The 19,063-nt window shown below is 47.2% G+C and overlaps 2 protein-coding genes across 2 annotated transcripts; both read right to left on the bottom strand.

The window, feature by feature from the left end:
* Positions 1-3,455: 3,455 nt before the first annotated feature.
* LOC124694319 (cinnamoyl-CoA reductase 1-like) lies at positions 3,456-9,196 on the bottom strand. Its single transcript, XM_047227319.1, has 5 exons — positions 9,050-9,196; positions 4,601-4,786; positions 4,241-4,406; positions 3,892-4,081; positions 3,456-3,811 (listed from the first exon to the last, which is right to left on the bottom strand). Exons 1-5 carry the CDS (start codon positions 9,146-9,148, stop codon positions 3,619-3,621), a joined length of 834 nt encoding a protein of 277 aa, XP_047083275.1. The 5' UTR covers positions 9,149-9,196; the 3' UTR covers positions 3,456-3,618.
* Positions 9,197-11,139: 1,943 nt separating this feature from the next.
* On the bottom strand, positions 11,140-16,924 carry LOC124694308 (V-type proton ATPase subunit B 1). The gene is made up of 15 exons (XM_047227309.1): positions 16,800-16,924; positions 16,348-16,427; positions 15,714-15,769; positions 15,498-15,596; positions 15,344-15,403; positions 14,896-15,007; positions 14,550-14,755; positions 14,324-14,455; positions 14,027-14,164; positions 13,291-13,441; positions 12,374-12,456; positions 12,080-12,127; positions 11,918-11,971; positions 11,745-11,828; positions 11,140-11,650 (listed from the first exon to the last, which is right to left on the bottom strand). The coding sequence occupies exons 2-15, from the start codon at positions 16,403-16,405 to the stop codon at positions 11,465-11,467; spliced, it is 1,467 nt and encodes a 488-aa protein (XP_047083265.1). The 5' UTR covers positions 16,406-16,427; positions 16,800-16,924; the 3' UTR covers positions 11,140-11,464.
* Between the last annotated feature and the right edge of the window lie 2,139 nt (positions 16,925-19,063).

Raw genomic sequence — 19,063 nt, forward strand, 5'->3', positions numbered from 1 at the left:
GACCCGAGGAGGCTCCCGACACGTGAGTACTCGAACATCCTTGGAGGCCTAATTAGGAAGCATTTCCCCGGGATTGTCAATCTCCCTAGTGGTGGCCGCGATGTGGCTTGGACTTGGAAGCACTACAGCTACGCGGAAGATCCTAGCGGCAAGTGCGCCAACATGCAAGAGCGGGTTGTCCGCCACTTCGGGTACGTGACTTTTGGCTTCTTAGCATTCAAACACTTCTTGACTACCAATAGTTGCTCTAATTCCTCTTGTTTTACCTATGTGCATGGTTGCAGTAAATACTTCACGAGGGCTGAGGGCAAGGAAATTGCGTGCGACGTTATCTTACACGAGTTGTGCAGGGTGAGGGTGACCGGCATGCACTACGAGGCACGTGTCCAGTGCGTCCGCGATCGGCACGCCGAGCGCAAAGTTTGGATGAGTAAGGCTGATTGCTCGGGATACGCTCATGGCACCGTGGCGTACTGCGCAGTATTAGCATCGATGTGTTCTTTATTTCCGCATTTTCATGTAGTTTATGTTCTAATAATGGGTCTATCTTGTGTATGTAGAACCCTCCTCAGTACGTCGGGGAAGACAAGGCGTGCTTTCTTGCGATGGTCATATGGTGGACATCCCCCGAGTACGCCCGGAAGCACGAGGAGGGCAAGCAGAAGCGTTTAGAGATGGGAGGTGGATCACATGTCCTGGGCAGCAAGAACTTGGCCCTTACCTTGCAGCAAGAGGTGAGCAAATGGTTTCTTCATTCTTTCGTTTCATGTTATTGTTAGCCCCGCAAGGGTGTCCCTCTTCACTTACTTGCATGTACTCTTTTGCAGGAAGTGAAGACGAGCGTGACACCAAACTTGTTTGGCCTTTTCCAAAAGTCCAAGACCGAGGAGGGAGCCGCATCCCGAAACGGGGTCCGTGTGGGTCAACGGGCTAGCGGAGGCCCCAGTGTGGCGCGTACCGCTCGAAGTTCAAGGACAAGCACGGCGAAGACGCCGACCCAACCACCGAAGACTTTGACGTTGAGGTTGCGGTGCTTGCGGGACAAGGCAAGAAGGGTGGCCGCCTATGGATTGCTGACGGGTTAGTCGACCCAACGACCATTCCATCTCTACGCCAGATCCGTCGTGGGCGTACGAGCGAGCAGCCTCGGGTAGAGACCCGCCCACGGGCTTCGGACCTAGGCCGTGGAGAAGTTACGGGTAAGTTCTTCGTCGATCCTCTACGCTTCATTACATGTTTTCCATTGCAATGTTACCGACATCGCGGCAACACAACGTAGGCGGAGATGGAAGAAAGGGAACGGAGGCACCAAGAGGAGCAGATGCGGATGCAGGCAGCAGCTTAGGGAGAACATGCGGATGCGGCAGCAGATGTTGCAGCAGATGCAACAACGAGCAGCAGATGTTCCAGCAGATGTTCATGAACCGAGGCCGTGCTGACTTCCCCACCGGGGAGTAGTGGTCCTAGCACGTCGTGTCCTCCTATGTTCCCACATTTTGTAAGTGGTTAACTTAATTTCTCCGTCTCAATCTTGTTTGTTGTCTAACCGAACTTTGGATATTGCAGATCCCCACGCCCGATCCGGCTGTGATGGCGCTCCTCCAGCAAGCGCCAAGTCGAGCCCGCCGACACCCGGCTTGACCGTCAACAATACGGGCATCATCCGGAGCCTCGCAGCGGTTTCTAGGTGAGTTCTCCTACACTTCTAATTCTTCCATACCATGTCACTTGTGAATTTTAGCCATTCAACCATGTCAATTTTAGCCATTATGTTCAATTTTACCTATTCCATGTTAATTTTAGCCATTCCATGTCATCCTTAGCCATTATGTTGAATTTTAGCCATTTCATGTCAATTCTAGCGATTATGTTCAATTTTAGCCATTCCATGTCAATTCTAGTTCTTACATGTCCATTTTAGCCATTCCATGTCAATTCGAGTTCTTCCATGTCAATTTTAGCCATTCCATGTCAATTCTACTTCTTCCATGTCAATCCTAGTTCTTACATGTCAATTTTAGCCATTCCATGCCACTTATGCATCTATGAACTTGTAGGAGGACAAGGAGGTGGAGAAGGACAAGGAAGTGGAGAAGGACAAGGAAGTGGAGAAGGACAAGGAAGTGGCGAAGGTTGATGTTGCTTGTGTATGAACTTGTTGTGCGACTTGCCGCATTCTATGTTGGAGACTTTGTTGTTGATGTTGGACTACTTGTTGTATGAACTAATTATGTGACTTGGAACTATTGTATGGACTTTGTTGGACTACTCGTGTATGAACTTTGTTGTTGATGATGCAAATACTCTATATATTATGCTATATGTGTATCTGGATGATTATTGGTATTTGTGAATTGCATATGCAGGGATTAATGGGGAAGCAGGGAAATTCTGGAATTTTATCAGCATCTTTGCCGTGCATATGCACACGGCAAAGAAACAAGCACACGGCAAAGGGCTTCTTTGCCGTGCACACACACACGGCAAAGAGCCTCCAGCTGTGCACTGCGCTGCGCCCTGTGTGCTGGTCTGTTTCTTTGCCGTGCGGGGTGTTGGTGAAGCACACGGCAAAGCCCACCCTTTGCCGTGCGGGTTGGGGGCGGAGCGCACGGCAAAGATAGCCGCACGGCAACCATTTCAGCCGCACGGCAAAGAAATCTGCACGGCAAATCAGTGACAGCGCACGGCAAAGCATGGTTGCACGGCAAAGGCCTTTGCCGTGCCACTTTCCCGCGGCGCACGGCAAAGCCGTCTTTGCCGGGCGGGAGGTTGCCGTGCAGTCTTTGCCGTGCAAGCCCGCACGGCAAAGGCGTTGCCGAGCTGATTTTGATCTTTGCCGTGCGTTTCGGCTGCACGGCAAAGCTCTGTTGTGCCGTAGTCGTAGTGTTTCCTGTAGTGCTGGGAGCTTTGATGAGGGTGTATTTTGATGAGCTTGGTGATTGTTCTATGTTAAGTCCGGCGAAGGGGGGTATGCTGACATGAGTTTCTGCTTTGTGATGTCGTTTGCCATGAATCTTTTCTAGTTGTTTATTTTTTCTCTGGGCGGCTGTAACAAACCTTGTTTCCTTATTGGTTGATAGTGGAACCTGGAAAATTCTTGCTTCGTATGGAATTTTTTAAAGTAAATTCTTGATCTTCCATTTATTTGAAGTAGTGTGCATCCAAAATTCTTGAAAAATTCTGGAGAAGCTCCTTGCATCTACTAGAGCTTCGCTAAAATATCACAAAAAAGGTGGGCACTGCAGTGCGTTCATTATTTGGATGCATTTAGGGCAGTTTCTGATGTTTTAAATTCCCTTCATTTTTTATTTTCACATATATTTCTATGAAATTACCATGATGCACATTACAACTCCTCATTACCACTAACAAAAACCGAGGATTTTACAGATCATAACACAATGAACGCAGCTTGAGTATTAGTTCCAGTAGAGATGCCACGCGTACGGGAAAAAACAAATGAGGGTGGGCACATAAGCTGAACACAAACAAATTCAAATAAAACACAGACAGAGATACATATACATGCTTCACTTGTGCGTCCATATTTTTGCAAAACACAATCTGTGAAGTTCAAACTTAAGAATGGAACCACAACAGGTCAACAACAGTGTCCATTCACTCTTGGATAGGCGGCATACGGTAGAAATACGGAACCCGACAAGGTTGCCCATCCACATCCTGCAGGATACCTGATTTCTCGTACGACTCCACACTATCTGCAAGCGTCTCCTCCAGTGTCCGCGCTTGCCAGCCTAGGTTCTTTAGTTTATCTGAACTCATCGCAAGCTTATAATCCACATTAACCAGTCTGCCAAAAAATATTTTTTGGTGAAAACATGTGGATATGACGACCTCAAGCATAAAAGTGTGCTAATATATAAGGCTTACTTGTCTGCATAACCATAGTTAGGGTACATGCTCTTTATCAAATCTATCAAATCTTTTATGTCCATTTGGTGTTCAGAGCATATGTATCTCTGAGATGATCCCGCCTTGTGGTATAATAGGAGTAGTGCGTCAGCGACATCGCGGACATCTACTATGGGCCAGAATTTGTTGTTTATTATGTCAGGACCTCCTGTAATTCAATCCAACTAATGGAGTTAGTATAAGCACCAAGACACAAAAATAGAACACATCCATTTGGTTAACTCTTTGTTGAACTGTTGTATAATGTACTCCTTGGGATAAATGTGATGAGACCGTAGTAAACAGGATGCAACGATCAGGAGTGAACCTTTTATGATATAACGGAGGAATTTGGTGGTGATATTGAGCACGTCGGACTGCAACAGAGGGCCAAAGACCGCACCGGGGCAAAATGTGATGACGTGCAATCCGCTTTTCTCTGCATATTCCAAGGCCATTTCTTCAGCTTCCGTCTTGGCAAGAGCGTACCAGATCTGCCAACACAAAGACGTGAGTAATTCAGTCCTCCCTACCTCTCAGCGATCATATCCAAGAATGTCCAAGTGTGTAATCCTGGAAACTAATTAAGATTTCCGTGGTTTATCTCAAACTCTATGGAGAATTGATCCATGAAGGCGTTATTCTCAAAAAAAAAAAATTAACACGTTATTTAAACAACAATGCTGACCTCATTTTCCTTACAGAACTGTTTGTCTGACCAACAATTCTCATCTTTCAGTTTATCTTGAGGCCAGTTAGGGTTCAAAGTAACAGCAGCGGCGGATGAGACCACAATGAGTTTCTGAACACTCATAGCAGAGCAAGCCTTGAGTACATTCATGGTGCCACTGACAGTAGGAGCCATCATCTCTCTCTGCATAGTTTGAATTTAGGGCCTTAATAAAAAAGTGTTGATGTGGTACCCCTAAGAAATAGTGAGCTTGTACCTTGTACCATTGGATCTAATGTGTTGCAGATATAAATAATAGGTAATGAATTCGATTACGAAACGGTGAAAAAGAATACCCTTGTTGCCCTAATGTTTACAAATCATTTATGTATTATTCCAAAATTTAACTGATAGTATAAATTTTATGCATTCTGTCAAAGTAATTTATGCATTCCAACGAAGTGCCACGCCTAAAGATGTGGTGCCTGGCTTGGATGCCAAAACAAAATATTAATAATATAATTGAATGAATTCTTCCCCAGCTTGGAAAAGATTATAACTCACCCACTTTACTTAAAATTGAGTGATTTCATCCTGAACAGTACGTTTAGATTCTGCAATAGTCTGCATTACATATGCTGCGAAAAGTTTGTACTTCATATTTGTCATTCTGAATTAGAATTTATGTGTTTCTTTGGAAGTTTTAAAGAAATTTAGTTTGACTCCAACTTTAAACAAATCTTCTTCACAAAACCTAAATAAATAAATGATGCAGGTAAAAAACTGTTTTCACCGTTCTGATTGATATTTTTCATGTGCACCTTAAATTTAGATGTTGCTCTTTAGGTTTCAAAATCAATTAAGTTTACGACATCCATTACTGTTCATGAAAGATAAAGGAGTGTACTAAACATTTTTTTTCGCGAAAACGCAAAAGCCTTGCGTTTCGATGCATTGATAGATAAAGAAGAGTTTATGTACAAGTCCGAGGACGGACACAACACGCCGTACAACTCAACCCAAGAAAAAGAAACTAATCTAGGGGAGCAGCTGGCGCACACCTCGGGCTCCCGCGTCCGCCCATTCCCGCGCCTCAGCCACGATGTCGTTGAATAAGGATGTCACCGAAGGCCGCGTGTTGTCGAAGACTGCCGCGTTCCGGTGCTTCCAAATCCACCATGCCGTAAGCATGATCACCGACGAAGTGCCCTTGCGCAGCTGGCGAGGGGTGGACCGCACCACCAGCGACCACCACTCCGCGAAGTCACCCTCAGCCATGGGAGGGTCGCAGGTGGATCGAATCCACGACGGAACCTCAAACCAAATCGTCCCGGAGAAGGAGCAGCCTGTGAGCAGGTGGCTCATGGTCTCGGCAGATTGGTCGCGAGCGGGCATCTAGGCGCGTGCGGAAGGCCGCGCCGTGCCGATCTCTCTCCCGTCCGGCATCCGTCGAGGCAGGCCAACCGGATAAAGAACTTCACCCTTGGCGGCGCCCAGGATTTCCAGTTAAGCTTCCATGAACCTGAGATGATCGCCCCCTGGAAGAGGGTGTCGTAGCAGGAACCGGCCGAATACTGTTCATCCGTCGTCCAACGCCAAACCAGCCTGTCTGAATCCGCCCTTAGCTAGGTGTCTCTGAGCCGGCCCCACAGCTGGACATATTGCCATAGTGCTAGGGCGCTCGGTGCCCCAACGATGTCGGGGATCCAAGTGCGTTCAACCAACGCCTCTCGGACCGTGCGTGACTTCCGCCGGCGTTTCGGCACCAGAGCGTATACCTCCGGCGCCATCTCCCTGATGGACCTGCCATCCAACCACCTATCCTCCCAAAAGAGGGCGGATTCCCCATTGCCAACCACCATGGAGGTGGAGGCCGCGAAGACATCCAGCTCCGTCTTCGAGAAATGCATGTCCAGCCCGCGCCAAGGTCGCAAGGGGTCAGTACGCATCCTCCGGATCCACCTCACCCCGAGGCCGATGGCGGTACGCGCGAGGTGCTGGGATGCCCAAGCCTCCTAGCCGCGGCGGCCTACACACCCTCGCCCGGTTGACGTGGCGGTCCCCCCGTTGGCATCCGCCCTACCAGCCCAAAGGAATCCACGCAGGATCTTGTTCACCTGTTTCAGAGCCTTTTTTTGGAGGCCCAGCACCATCAACTGGTGCAGAGGGATCGCTGCGAGGACCGAACGGATCAGCGCCAGACGTCCCGCCCTAGGCATCATCGATGCTCTCCAGGTGGGAAGTTTGTCAGCCAGGCGGTCCACCAGGGGCTGGAACGCAGCAGCCGTCAGCCTCCTGATAGACAGAGGGATGCCAAGGTATCTCACCGGGAACGGTGCAAGCTGACACTCCATGAATTCAGCTGCGCCCGCAGCCTCAACATCTGAGCAGGCGATCTGTGATACGGAGCATTTAGCGAAGTTGGTACGCAGGCCTGATGCATGCCCAAAGAGCTCCAGGATGCCGCGGACTGCCCGCAGCTCCATCTCATCTGGGTGGCAGAAGATTACCACATCATCCGCATAAAGCGACACGGACGTCATTAGCTCCCGCCGCGCTAAGCGTCTCGGCACCCCCGGCTCGATCGCCTTGGCCAACATCCTGCTGAGCGAGTTCATCACCGGAACAAACAGCGGCCGGCGACAAGGGGTCACCTCGTCTCGGGCCCCTTCGGTGCCAAATCGGGGGCTCGGCTCGCCGTTGAGCAACACCCGCGTGCTCGCAGTGGATAGGAGGATGGACACCAGTTCGCGGAACCTAGGTCCAAACCCTAACTTGCGAAGGATCTCCAAGAGGAAACCCCAAGAGACGGAGTCAAAGGCGCGTGCAATGTCTAGTTTGAGCATCACACGCGGCTCTTTCTCCCGGTGGAGGAACCTAGCTGTCTGCTGAACCAACATGAAGTTGTCATGGATACAACGTTTGCGAATGAACGCGCATTGGTTGCGATCCACCAGCGACTCCATCCGGGGGGCTAAGCGAGTGGCCATCGCCTTAGCAACCAGCTTGGCGAAGATATGGATTAGGCTGATCGGTCGGTAGTCGCTAAGCGCAGCCGCATCCGGACGCTTAGGCAGCAGGATCAATAGGGCCTGGTTAAGGCCTTGGAACCCGCGCCCGCACAGCGTGAACAGCTTGTCAAAGGCCGCCATGAAGTCACCTCTCACCACTCCCCGACACTTCGAAGAAACTCAGCCGTGAACCTGTCGGGTCCGGGCGCCTTGCCCGCCGGCGGCCGCCGAATCACCTCCCGGATCTCGTCCTCGGAGAACCCCGCCTCTAGCTCCGATAGGTCTTCCGAGTGGGTGTCTAGGAAGTCTAGGTCCAGGGAATGCTGCCTTTCCACCGAGGTTCCAAGCAGACCCTCAAAGTGAGTGAAAGCAGCTTCAGCCATAGTCGCATGGTCAGAGATGACCGCGCCTCCAACCTGTAGGCTATGGATCACGTTCTTCTGGCGGCGATAGGCTGCGTGCTGGTGAAAGAAGGCCGTGTTGGCGTCCCCCTCCTTAAGCCACGCAATCTTGGCTCGCTGCCTTGCCATGGTACGCTCCAGAGAAGCCAGGCCCGAGGTAAGCGTGTTTGAGATGGGCCCTTAGTCGGCGTTCATCCGGCGACAACCTTTTAGATTCCATGGCCACGTCCAGCCTCAACACCACTTCCCGCGCTATCATCAGCTGCAGCTTGACGCATCCGACCTTTTTGTCGCTCCGGCTCATCGGGACTCGCGCGCCGTGCGCTTCAGCTTCGCGGTGAGCCGCCGGAAGGGGTCTGGGTCCCCCTCCACAACATCCCAGGCGCTCCGCACCACCTCTTCGAAGCCCTCTAAGCGTAGCCAGAAGCGTTCGAACTGGAACCGCTTCGGACCCGTGGACTTGGTGGTACAGTCCAAGAGGAGTGGGCAGTGGTCGGCCACCACCGTCGCCAAGCGATGCAACATGCAGCTCGTTATGCAACTCCTCCCAAGCAGTCGTAACGAACACCCGATCCAGCCGTACGAGGGTGGGAGATTCCCTCTCGTTCGACCACGTGTAGCGGCGTCCATGAAGGTAGATCTCCTTTAGCTCGCAGTCGTTCAGGAAGCGTCGAAACCTGCCCATCATCCTACGGTTGAGGTTACCGTTGTTTTTATCCTCATCGCGATATATGAGGTTAAAATCCCCGCAGAGCGCCCACGGTCCCGGATGACCTCTGCGGACGTCGCGGAGTTCCTCCAGAAAGGCGACCTTGTCAGCCTCAGCCTGTGGGCCATAGACACAAGTCAGCCACCATCCCGCGCCACCACCCACAGGGGAGACCCTCGCTGTGACACTGTTAGCCCCGTAGTGGGCGCTGTCGAGCTGCACCACCCGGCTAGTCCAAGCCACGATGATCCCTCAAGCGAATATGTACTTGCCTCAAGCGAATATTAGGTACTACATTTGCAAGTCTGAAGATCAACCAATCACCCTCAAGCGAATATGTACTTGCCTCTTTGTCAACCATCCTGTCTATGGGCACTGGAGATGCGACATGAAAGACGCCCTCGCACCCGCTAAACGCTGCTGTCACTGTGTCGTAGTCCAGCATGTCTGCCTTGAACAGATTCACATTCTCCGGAGCATTGTCCAGATGCTTGAGAAAAGCATTCTTTGGATCACCTGAAATGGAAGTTAACATGATATTAACCTGTATCCTGAAACTGTGTTTGTTAGCAAACACCTTACGCGGTGCTCATTTGTAAACTCCTGAATCTGAGTGACTCATAATGCACAGGGTTGCATCTCTTTTCCACATTAATTTTCAATATATCCCGGATTAAAAAGTTGTGGATGTAGGTCCTATACCTGACAGTTTTGGGTTTCTACTTTCTAGTGAAGAAACAACATACGTTAAATATAAATGAAACAAGCCAAATATGCCAAGGTAATTCAGAACGAATCTCGAAGAACCACCATCGGTAAATTGTTTGACCGGCAGGTCATGGTTTGGCTAGAAGAGCATACGTCTCCTAGTCTATGTATCCTTAGGCACACATAACGTCGTAGAACTATGGAGTATTAAGTATGGTGAAAATTAAAATTATAACGGTCTAGTACACACCGGCAACCCGGGATAGGCTATATATAGTTAACTCATCACCCATTCACCCGACAAGAATTATGGAACGGAGAGAGTAGTAGAAAATTACGAAGCGAGGTAACATGTGGAAAAAGATATCTAGAAGGCCAGAACGCAGTCTGATCAAATCAGACTCAGGCCGTTAGCTCGTGGCAGGTCCATCATCCCCGTAGAAAGACAAGTCTGTAAACGAACAGGTGTACGTACATGGGTCGCGGACGGTGGCGTGCACGGCGTAGCCGCGGGAGAGGAGCAGCTTCACCAGCCACGAGGCGATGTACCCGCCGGCTCCGGTAACGCACACTCGCGTCTGCGACGACGATGAAGAAGCCATCTTTTTGCTCTGGCCTCTGGGCTAAGGGAGGTTGACTTGCTGTATACCTGCCGTCCTGCCGGCTGCCGCCCCGCACCGTTAGATGTATGTATACTCTACAAGAGTAGATTATTCGCGGCAGAGAAACATAAAGCATCCCTATGGTACACGCAAGAAGCGAAGGCAAATTGACTGGACCAGCACACACCACGACCTTGTCTTACTGATCGAGACTCGAGAGCCCTTGCTTTTCTTTAAGGTGCACGTGGAAACTGGAAATTCTTTACTTGCAACAACTCGTGAATGTGACCTCTGCTAGAAGAACTCTGCTGCTTTCTCCAAGGTGACATTTCCCCCTTTTAAAACAGTTTTCTTGACCGTACCAAGTTCAAGTTCAGCGGGAGGTGCTGCAGATGCAGCTATCTGTGAGGAATGCTCCTTCTTAGCTCATAATTTTGTTAGTGTTAAGTTTTTTCATAGTTCTAGCGACAATAGTGTGGCCCATATGTTGGCTTTGCCTGATTTTATTGTTGGCCATTTGGCAAACAATGTAAGCTTATCTGCTAATAAATAAAATCGCCATGGTGGCTTTCCCTAAAAATTTATAAAAAGTTCAAAAAACTATCCTAAATCCAAACGATCAAATGATGGTTGGATGCTTGCATTGGTTAGGGTGGTGGCTCTATTCAAAAGAGATCAATTCGAAGGTTTGACGTCTTATTGTCTGGTTAAAACCAAGTATTTAGAAGGGGGATGTGTTTGTGGTAACTTTGTCCATGTTAAAGCAAAAGCGACTCCGTTGTTAAGCACAAGTTGTGGCCTTGTGGGAGCATTACGATTTCTTTCTTGCTTCACCGTGCTCGGCAATCTCCCTTGCCCACTACCATCACAATATTAGATCATAATATAATTTTTGGTAACTTCTTTATTTTGATTTGTTTGTTTCATTTTTTTAGTGAATTGCCTGAATAGTGTTTTTTTAATCTTCAAGTCTCCGTTGCCACTACTATTTTCTTGCACAGGGCAAACTTAGCAAATTTCAAAGTAAGGTACAGAGGTAGCAAAACAGAAATCAACACAGCGAGAGAAAAAGGTTCACATGCTAGACTTTACAGAACTTTTATAGCTGACAATGTACACCACCACGTCTAGATAAACAGTTTATTGCCCCATCTTTATTCATACACAAAAGTAGATACAACCAGCATGCTCGAGCATCTTGGCCTAGAATGCTCTTGCTCACAGTTCTGGGAAGTGAAACCAAAAAGAGCTCAAGTGTGTTTGGTTCAACAATACAGGAGATAATATTACAGAAGTCTCCGTGACTGAGAAATCTACAAATAAATTATGCTCACTGACTCAAAAGAATGGGATCTGACTATATATAACTACAGCAAAAAGGCCAGAAGTTCACTGTTCAATTTATTCAAGCTGCACTTGAGAAAACACCGAATTTCTTAACAAGGATGAGATCACTGGGTAGCATCTCTGCTGTAGAACGCATCCAAGGTCTTGGCGGGGATACGGTGGAGAAGCTCGCGAGGGAATATGCGAAGCAATGTCCATGCTAGATCAAGTGACTGGAAGATGTTCCGGGTATCGTATGCTCCTTGTGCCACAAATTTCCTCTCAAATTTGTCGAGGAATTCTAGATAAAGCTGCACAAGAGGTAAAAGAACAATGCATCAGATTCTGTTTACTTCTAAAAAGACATCAGCTCATGGGTTAATTTGCTAGTGAGTAGTGACATACCAGATCTTCAGAAGAGAGAGCCTCCTCTCCCACAACGGCTTTCATGGCCTGGACATCCTTTCCAATAGCATAGTTGGCATAAAGCTGAACAGAAAAAAACAGTAGGTGTGACTCTTCTGGAAGTTATCCTTGGTACTTTAAGGAAACCGAATATATGCTGTTCAAACATGTACCTGATTAGACACATCTGAATGGTCTCGACGGGTCATACCCTCGCCAATAGCACTCTGCAAGAATTATTCGTAGTTCTTAGAAATAACATGTGGGTAGAATCCTGATATCATCTTACAGTTATGGACCCAGTTTCAAAAAGCGAGATCGATAAGATATCTCACCTTCATCAACCGAGAGAGAGATGGAAGGACATTGATGGGTGGGTATATCTGAAAATACCATTACATCATGTCAAAATAGGGAAGATATTACAGTAGAATAACGAAAGGAAAAGAGTTTAACCCCCAGATTTAGTTCCTGAGTCACGTAAATACGAAAAGTAATACAAGTCTAAATGAAACCCCCTCCGATCCATAATAAGTGTCGTGGTTTTAGTTCATGGATCAGAGGGAGTAGGAACAACTTATTATATGAAGCTGTCGCCTTTGCTAACTTAATAGAACAAGTAAAGGCACCTGTCTGTTATGGAGCTGTCTGTCAATGTATATCTGCCCTTCAGTAATGTATCCCGTGAGATCAGGAGTTGGATGCGTGATATCTGTTAAAAAATGAAACAAAAACACCAAGTCAAACAGGGAATAACATGAAAGGTGTGGAAACTGCTTATCTAAAAAGCAAATCAGATCAGGCCGACGATTTGCACCCAGGTGCATGTGCACCCTATTTCGAAAAATTCCAAAAAATGCTATTTCAAAGTTTCAGACATTTTGAAATAATTTTTTTCATGTATATCCTATGTACTTATTTGTGCAGATTTCGGCATAAAAAGACAGCCATGTGTGACCTACACATAAATGTGATTCCTATTTTCGTGAACAGTGTGAACAGTGCACAGCCAATCATTATAGTGTCATTTGAACATTTTGTCATTTTCGTGTAGGCCACATACGATCGAATTTTTTTGTGAAAACTTACACAAGTATCAACATAATATGTACATGAAAAAAGGTTCATCCCAGTATTTCCCATCAGATCTGCAGCTAACTCATTACTATACATACAAGAGTGTTTATATACTCATGCTCAACTAGTTCATATACTCATTGTGTCACACTAAGAAAATTGGTTAAAGCACTACTGTCAGATATTATATGCTGATTTTCATCCATTGCGCAGCTAGTTTACAGAACGTTCAGAAGGTAATCCTAATGGTGATGTATAACTGACCAGCTAAATACCAGTGTGTTGCAACGGGACAACAAATAAATTTAGTGCTCATGATAAATATATTTCGCCCAGGCATGTGGTGTGGGTACACTTGTCGACACACAAAATTTGACGGGAGACAGATAAGAGGAGGGGGTGTGGCCCTCACCAACTCCACCTTAATAGTAAAAGCAGATATGTACAGAGCAAGAAATTCATTACTTACCATCATTAGGCATAGTTAGAATGGGTATTTGGGTAATGGAGCCCGTTCTTCCTTCAATACGCCCAGCACGCTCATATATGGTTGCCAGATCAGTATACATATATCCAGGATAACCACGCCTACCTGGGACCTCTTCTCGGGCTGCCGACACCTACACATAAGCACGATTTCCATCTAGGGTTATTGTGGATAAAAAAGAAGAGAGGGCAGTAATTGCCATTTTATTACAGTTGAACAATAGCAAGTAAAAGTCAAAGATCTTCCAACTTGCTAGATAGAGAAAACTACAAAACAGTGTTGCAAGCTAATAAAAATGTCAAGGTTATGTTTACAACACTACTTGTCCATTTGGGCAAGATGTATAATGATGATCAAATGGAAACAAGACAATCTCGGTACCAGATTCTGACAAAACTTATACCTCTTCTGGTGAGAATCTCGGCAACAGATTCTGGCCAAACTTATACCACTTATGTACATTGACTTTAAAAATGCAGCTTCTCATTTTTTTCCCGTTGATTCAAACAGTGAACTTTGCAATTACATGGATGGCATTTTAGTGTGCACTAAGAATATATAAGAAATATTAACTCTTTCCCTAAAATCATTAATTATTCATGCCACTGGAAGAATATCAGGACAGGAAGTAACTCCCAAGGAAGAGCTAGATGACTAGGAAAAGCTTTTCTATGGAATTCAGTCTCCGAGTAGTTGAAGAAAATATCAAGCGCAATACCTCCCGAAGTGCATCTGCATATGAACTCATATCTGTCAAGATGACAAGCACATGCTTCCCGCATTCATAAGCCAAATATTCTGCTGTTGTCAGCGCAATTCGAGGGGTGATGATACGTTCAATAGTGGGATCATTTGCCTGAAAGATAAACAGGAGCGGAGTGTTATGCTTTGCTTGGTATTGACATAGCAAAATTTTGTTTGGAGACATATAAAACATTGTTAAATCAACTATAGCAACATTAGGACTAAATGGCTTGCAACATAAAAATGTGGCTACCAAGTAAAATGTAAATACCAAGTTCAGAAAAAGGGTGACCCTCTCCATTGAACCATTCTCTTCAAAATCACGTTTGAAGAATTGGGCTGTTTCCATGTTGACTCCCATAGCGGCAAATACAATAGCAAAATTATCGTCTTCACCACCACCCTGGTACGTCAAAAAAAAATTAGATCAATCAACAAGCAATGATTCAGCTAGGATAAAAATAGGTCCCCATGTGCAAATTCGAACAGATTATTACCTCTGCGTGCTTGCCTTTCTCCAACCTCTTGACAAGACCAGCCTGACGGCAAATCTGAGCAGCAATTTCATTATGAGGAAGCCCAGCAGCAGAAAAGAGAGGAATCTTTTGCCCTCGAGCAATGGAGTTCATGACGTCAATGGTAGATATCCCTGTTTGAATCATCTCCTCAGGGTAGGTTCTCTCACTTGGGTTAATGGAACTTCCTGAAATAAACATAACAGCACATAATTATCAGTAGCAACAAATGAGGACAATTTACCACCGTCCATAGTTCCTAATCATGATGAACATACAAATAAGTCATGAGGTTCTTACAGAACAGTGTGCCTGAGAAAGCACTTACCAGAGATGTCCAAGTAGGCCTCAGGCAATATTGGGGGACCATTATCAATAGGTTTTCCAGAACCATTAAAAATACGTCCAAGCATATCAAGCGAGACAGGAGTTTTTAAAACCTGTCGGAGAAGCAGCATACAGAAGTAAGCAACAAGAAGTGGCAACTTCTCATATTCACATACACACAAGGAGAAGCATGCATTATTTTGAATTTCATTCTGAAAGTTAAAAATGGGCTTGTCCAATTTATTCAGTTCCAGTGCTATGCATAATGCAATGCCAACTATAACCATGACTTAACAATGTCAAGAATGGATATGTGTCCCTATCACCAGCTCATCATACTAACACTGGCCAGTTGAAAAGAAAGTGTTCTCCTACTAGAGAAACCTTTAAACAATATCCTATCAGGAAATAAAACGAGCAGCAGAGACTCATGAATAATGGGCAAGTACCTCGCCTGTGAACTGAACAGTAGTGTATTTGTTGTCTATTCCTGAAGTGCCTTCAAAGACCTGTATATTCATGCAGTTCAGATAAAATAATACAGTCTAAGTTTACTCCGTTTGGTCACAACGATACATAACATAACAGAAGAAAATAACCAACCTGCACAACAGCCTTTTCACCATCAACTTCCAGAACTTGACCACGCCGAGTGGTACCATCACCCAGCCGGATGTTTACAATTTCCTGGTATTTGGGGCCCTATAGTAGAACGTAAAGAGGAGAATGAAATAGTGAGAAAACAATGCGCTACTAGAACAAGCCTGGTTAAAGGTGGGAATATGGTAATAGATGCAAAATTCAGAAAAGCATACATACCTTCACTTTATCCAAGATAACCAGAGGTCCTGCCACACCAGAAACAGTCCTGTACTCTGTAGAAGTAAATATTTGGTGAACAGCGTCATTGGTAAGTCGTCTGAAAAGAATGTTTTTGTAGCCGGCTAAAAGCAGTACAGCTATGTGGGCTTTGACCCATATGCCATTGACGGTTTGACACAATAGGTCGAACATAAACTTATGGATATATATCAATATATGAATCAAATTATCCGGAAAATTAGCATATGAAATAATGGTCATGGCAAGCTATAAGAATCGGCATAGCTAGAGCGCTAGACTTGAGGGAACATAAGAATGTTGCGTAGTTTATAACAAATGCAAAACTACAGAAGGCAAAATTTGTCTGCAATGGAGAAGGTCGTCTCTCTATTGGGCAAACACTGTGCATTTTTTAGCAAAAGCTCTGTGACTGTACGATGCACTACATCTGATTATCCGTTATCTTTTAGCCTCAGCTCATTTACATGTATGGTACTCAGCATCTCAAACCTCCAACCTAGCGCATTTTCAATAACAAGCAAGCCCTCTCCCCCGTCCCCACGATAATAGGCAATGGCGCAACACGATCATAAGGAGGCGCAATGCAAGATCAGTTGAATGAATGGCTCACCCATGCCGATCTCCAAGGTTCCCTCCTCCATGTCGACGCCATCCTTCACCAGACCCATGCTGAACCCACCGACGGGCGACCTGCAGAGAGCAACATCAACCGCACCATTAGACAAACCGATCCGCGTTTCCGCAAACAGCGCCTCGTCATTCCGACCCTACGACCCCACCGAGAAAAAAAAAGCAAAGAAAGCTCGCGGCCAATCGCTCCCGCGGCTCCCAATCCAGGCGAACCGATCGAAAAGGCGGGATCTTTGCGCGGCACACAGGCCCAGATCTAGCCAATTGGGGCAGATCTCGATCCCGATCTCGGATTCGACACCCCGTAACAGCGCGGCGGGGACCAACCTAATCCGCCCCCGCGCGCGCGCGAAGCGGAGAGCAATTGGCCGGGCGGGGAGAGAGAGAGAGCTTCGCCGGACTAGGCGCGAGAGGGGGGAGGACGACGCGTACCTCGGGTCGGGATCGGTGGGAGACGGCGAGGAGCGGGAAGAGGAGGTGGTGGTGGTGGTGGTGGATCGTGTGGGCGACGACGAAGCTGGGGCAAGAAGAGGAGGAGGAGGGCAGACGAGAAATTAATGCCAGGAAATACTAACAATCGCTCAGACAGAGACAGACAGGAGGCCGTTTTGCGAACCTGCCCTGGAGGAGTACCGATTTGCCAAATACGTCCACATTGACGGGGTGGGGCACCAATCGGCCTGCCAGATTTATGGCCATCTTTTCCCTGCCGACTTGGATACAGGCAAGAGGGAAAACAGGAGTGCTATTTTTAGAATGTGCATTTCCATGAGCTCAACTACCCTCGGAACCAACCAACCAACCAGTGATCGATTTTCGAGTGACACAGATATGGGTTTGTTATAGATAAGTGCTCCACATTTTTGTTGTCTGAATTAGCAACATGTGCCAAAAATTGCATTTTTTGAAGTTTCCAATAGTGCAATGTACAAACTATGGGAATAGACCCGAGCGAATGGATTCACAACCTATTGCCATGGTTCACCTACCTAATGGCAAAGTCCACGAAGAAACCCCTCCTTCTACAATATAGGTATGCCTTTTACAGAGTGAATCATCACTTGTGTTGAAAACTCCATAAATCTTAAGAAAGTTTTGAAGCTCTTAGATACTGGTCGTGTACCCCGGGGGATCCCTCGACTTCCGCATCGTCCGGTCATGGCATCATCGCCGTACAATATGTCATTGTCTCTCTCTTAACCCTGACTCAAGAGTCAGCACAAGCAGACACGCAGACACATAGAGTGATCCCACCCTGGCTGCATGAAGCAAAAATCCCAGCTCACTCCCAAATCGTTGGTCATCCTGATATCCCGTCATCTCAATTCCCAGCAACCGCCCGTACGAGACCCTCGTTGGCCTTGTTGCGCACCACCCTTGTCACTCTCTAGCACGGACGGAGCCACGAAAAATATTTAGAGGGGGCCAATAGAACATAAGATTGCTTGGAGGGGGTTGTAGATGCAATATTTACAAATTTTAGGGACCAATCTACATGTATTTTAGGGACTCTTTCAGAAAATTTTGCAGCATAGGGGGGCCATGGCCCTAGCTGGCACCCCTAGCTCCGTCCCTGCTCTCTAGTCTTTACCCTGCACACCTCCTCCCATTCCCAACATTCCCCATGGATTCACAGAGAAGCATGCCGGCGTCACTCCCCCTTCGGAAGTGGTTCCTTGTAGCAACGCCGGTGGCTGCAGCCGGCGTCGCTCCCTCTTCGGCAGTGGCCGCTTTGTAGCAGCACCGATGATTGCTTGTAGCAGCGTCGGTGGTTGTTTGTTGCAGCGATGGTTGCGGACGGCGTCGCTCCTCCTTCTGTGGTGGACGCTTGTAGCAGCGGCTGCTTGCAGCACTTTACCAGTCGTTGTGGCACGGTGGTCAGATATGTAGCAACACCAGTGGCCTATTGCAGAGACCCCAGTGGCATGTTGTAGCAATGTCGGCCAGCTGCGGAGGCTTTGCAGCACCTATGACCAACTGTTGTAGCATGTGTTGGCCGGATATGTAGCAACAACAGTGGACGCTTGCAGCAGTGTCTGACGGTGATTTTTAAGGAAGACAACTGCTTGTAGCAGCAGAAGTTAGACCTCGCTAGAGAGGGCCACCCCTTACGGTCGTACGCGGGGAACACAACGCGGTATTACACCAGAGAGAAAAGAACGAGCGGGGGGGCGATTTTAGGTCGGTGACGTGTGTTGGGGAAGATAAATTGCATAGCTCCATGGCAGCCTGCGCGTGGAGGAAGACAATTGGCACGTGGAGGAAGATACATGGGAGAAACGATGGGGGATGAGAACGTGGGTGGACGTGGACCCCTTTCCTTCCACCTGTTTAGTTTGATAGGCACAGAAGGACGCATAGGTGGCCGTGTTTTGACCGCATGATGTGAAGCATCAGGACGCGCGACCCGGAGAACACGAGCAAGCCTTCCTCCAGAGGAAAGACCGTGTTTTCCCGTAGATAAACATCCAACTATTCTTGTTTCCAAGAACTCCATATCTATAACCTAGAGCTAAAAGTTAGAGCATCTCCAGTCGCGTCCTCCAAGCCGTCCCCAAACCGCGCCGGTTCGAGCGTTTGGGGGACGTGTTTTGTTCGTGCCACGTTTAGGGGACGTCGCTCCCCAGTTGCGTCCCCCAAACGCCGCCCCAAAACATTAAAAATAATTTAAATAAATAGAAGAAAACTCTTTACTA

Source organism: Lolium rigidum, chromosome 1, assembly GCF_022539505.1.
Source record: "Lolium rigidum isolate FL_2022 chromosome 1, APGP_CSIRO_Lrig_0.1, whole genome shotgun sequence".
In the NCBI taxonomy this organism is placed as follows: Eukaryota; Viridiplantae; Streptophyta; class Magnoliopsida; order Poales; family Poaceae; genus Lolium; species Lolium rigidum.

Excerpts from the sequence above, each read along its gene's own strand:
- LOC124694308 (XM_047227309.1), bottom strand. The coding sequence starts at position 16,405 with ATGGGTCTGGTGAAGGATGGCGTCGACATGGAGGAGGGAACCTTGGAG. Across the intron at positions 12,457-13,290 it reads TCTAACTATGCCTAATGATG|ATATCACGCATCCAACTCCT; the intron begins GTAAGTAATGAA and ends ATTTTTTAACAG. Across the intron at positions 11,651-11,744 it reads CTCTCTCTTCTGAAGATCTG|CTTTATCTAGAATTCCTCGA; the intron begins GTATGTCACTAC and ends CCTCTTGTGCAG.
- LOC124694319 (XM_047227319.1), bottom strand. The coding sequence starts at position 9,148 with ATGCTGGACTACGACACAGTGACAGCAGCGTTTAGCGGGTGCGAGGGC. Across the intron at positions 4,082-4,240 it reads CCTCCGTTATATCATAAAAG|GAGGTCCTGACATAATAAAC; the intron begins GTTCACTCCTGA and ends ATTGAATTACAG. Across the intron at positions 3,812-3,891 it reads AACTATGGTTATGCAGACAA|ACTGGTTAATGTGGATTATA; the intron begins GTAAGCCTTATA and ends ATTTTTTGGCAG.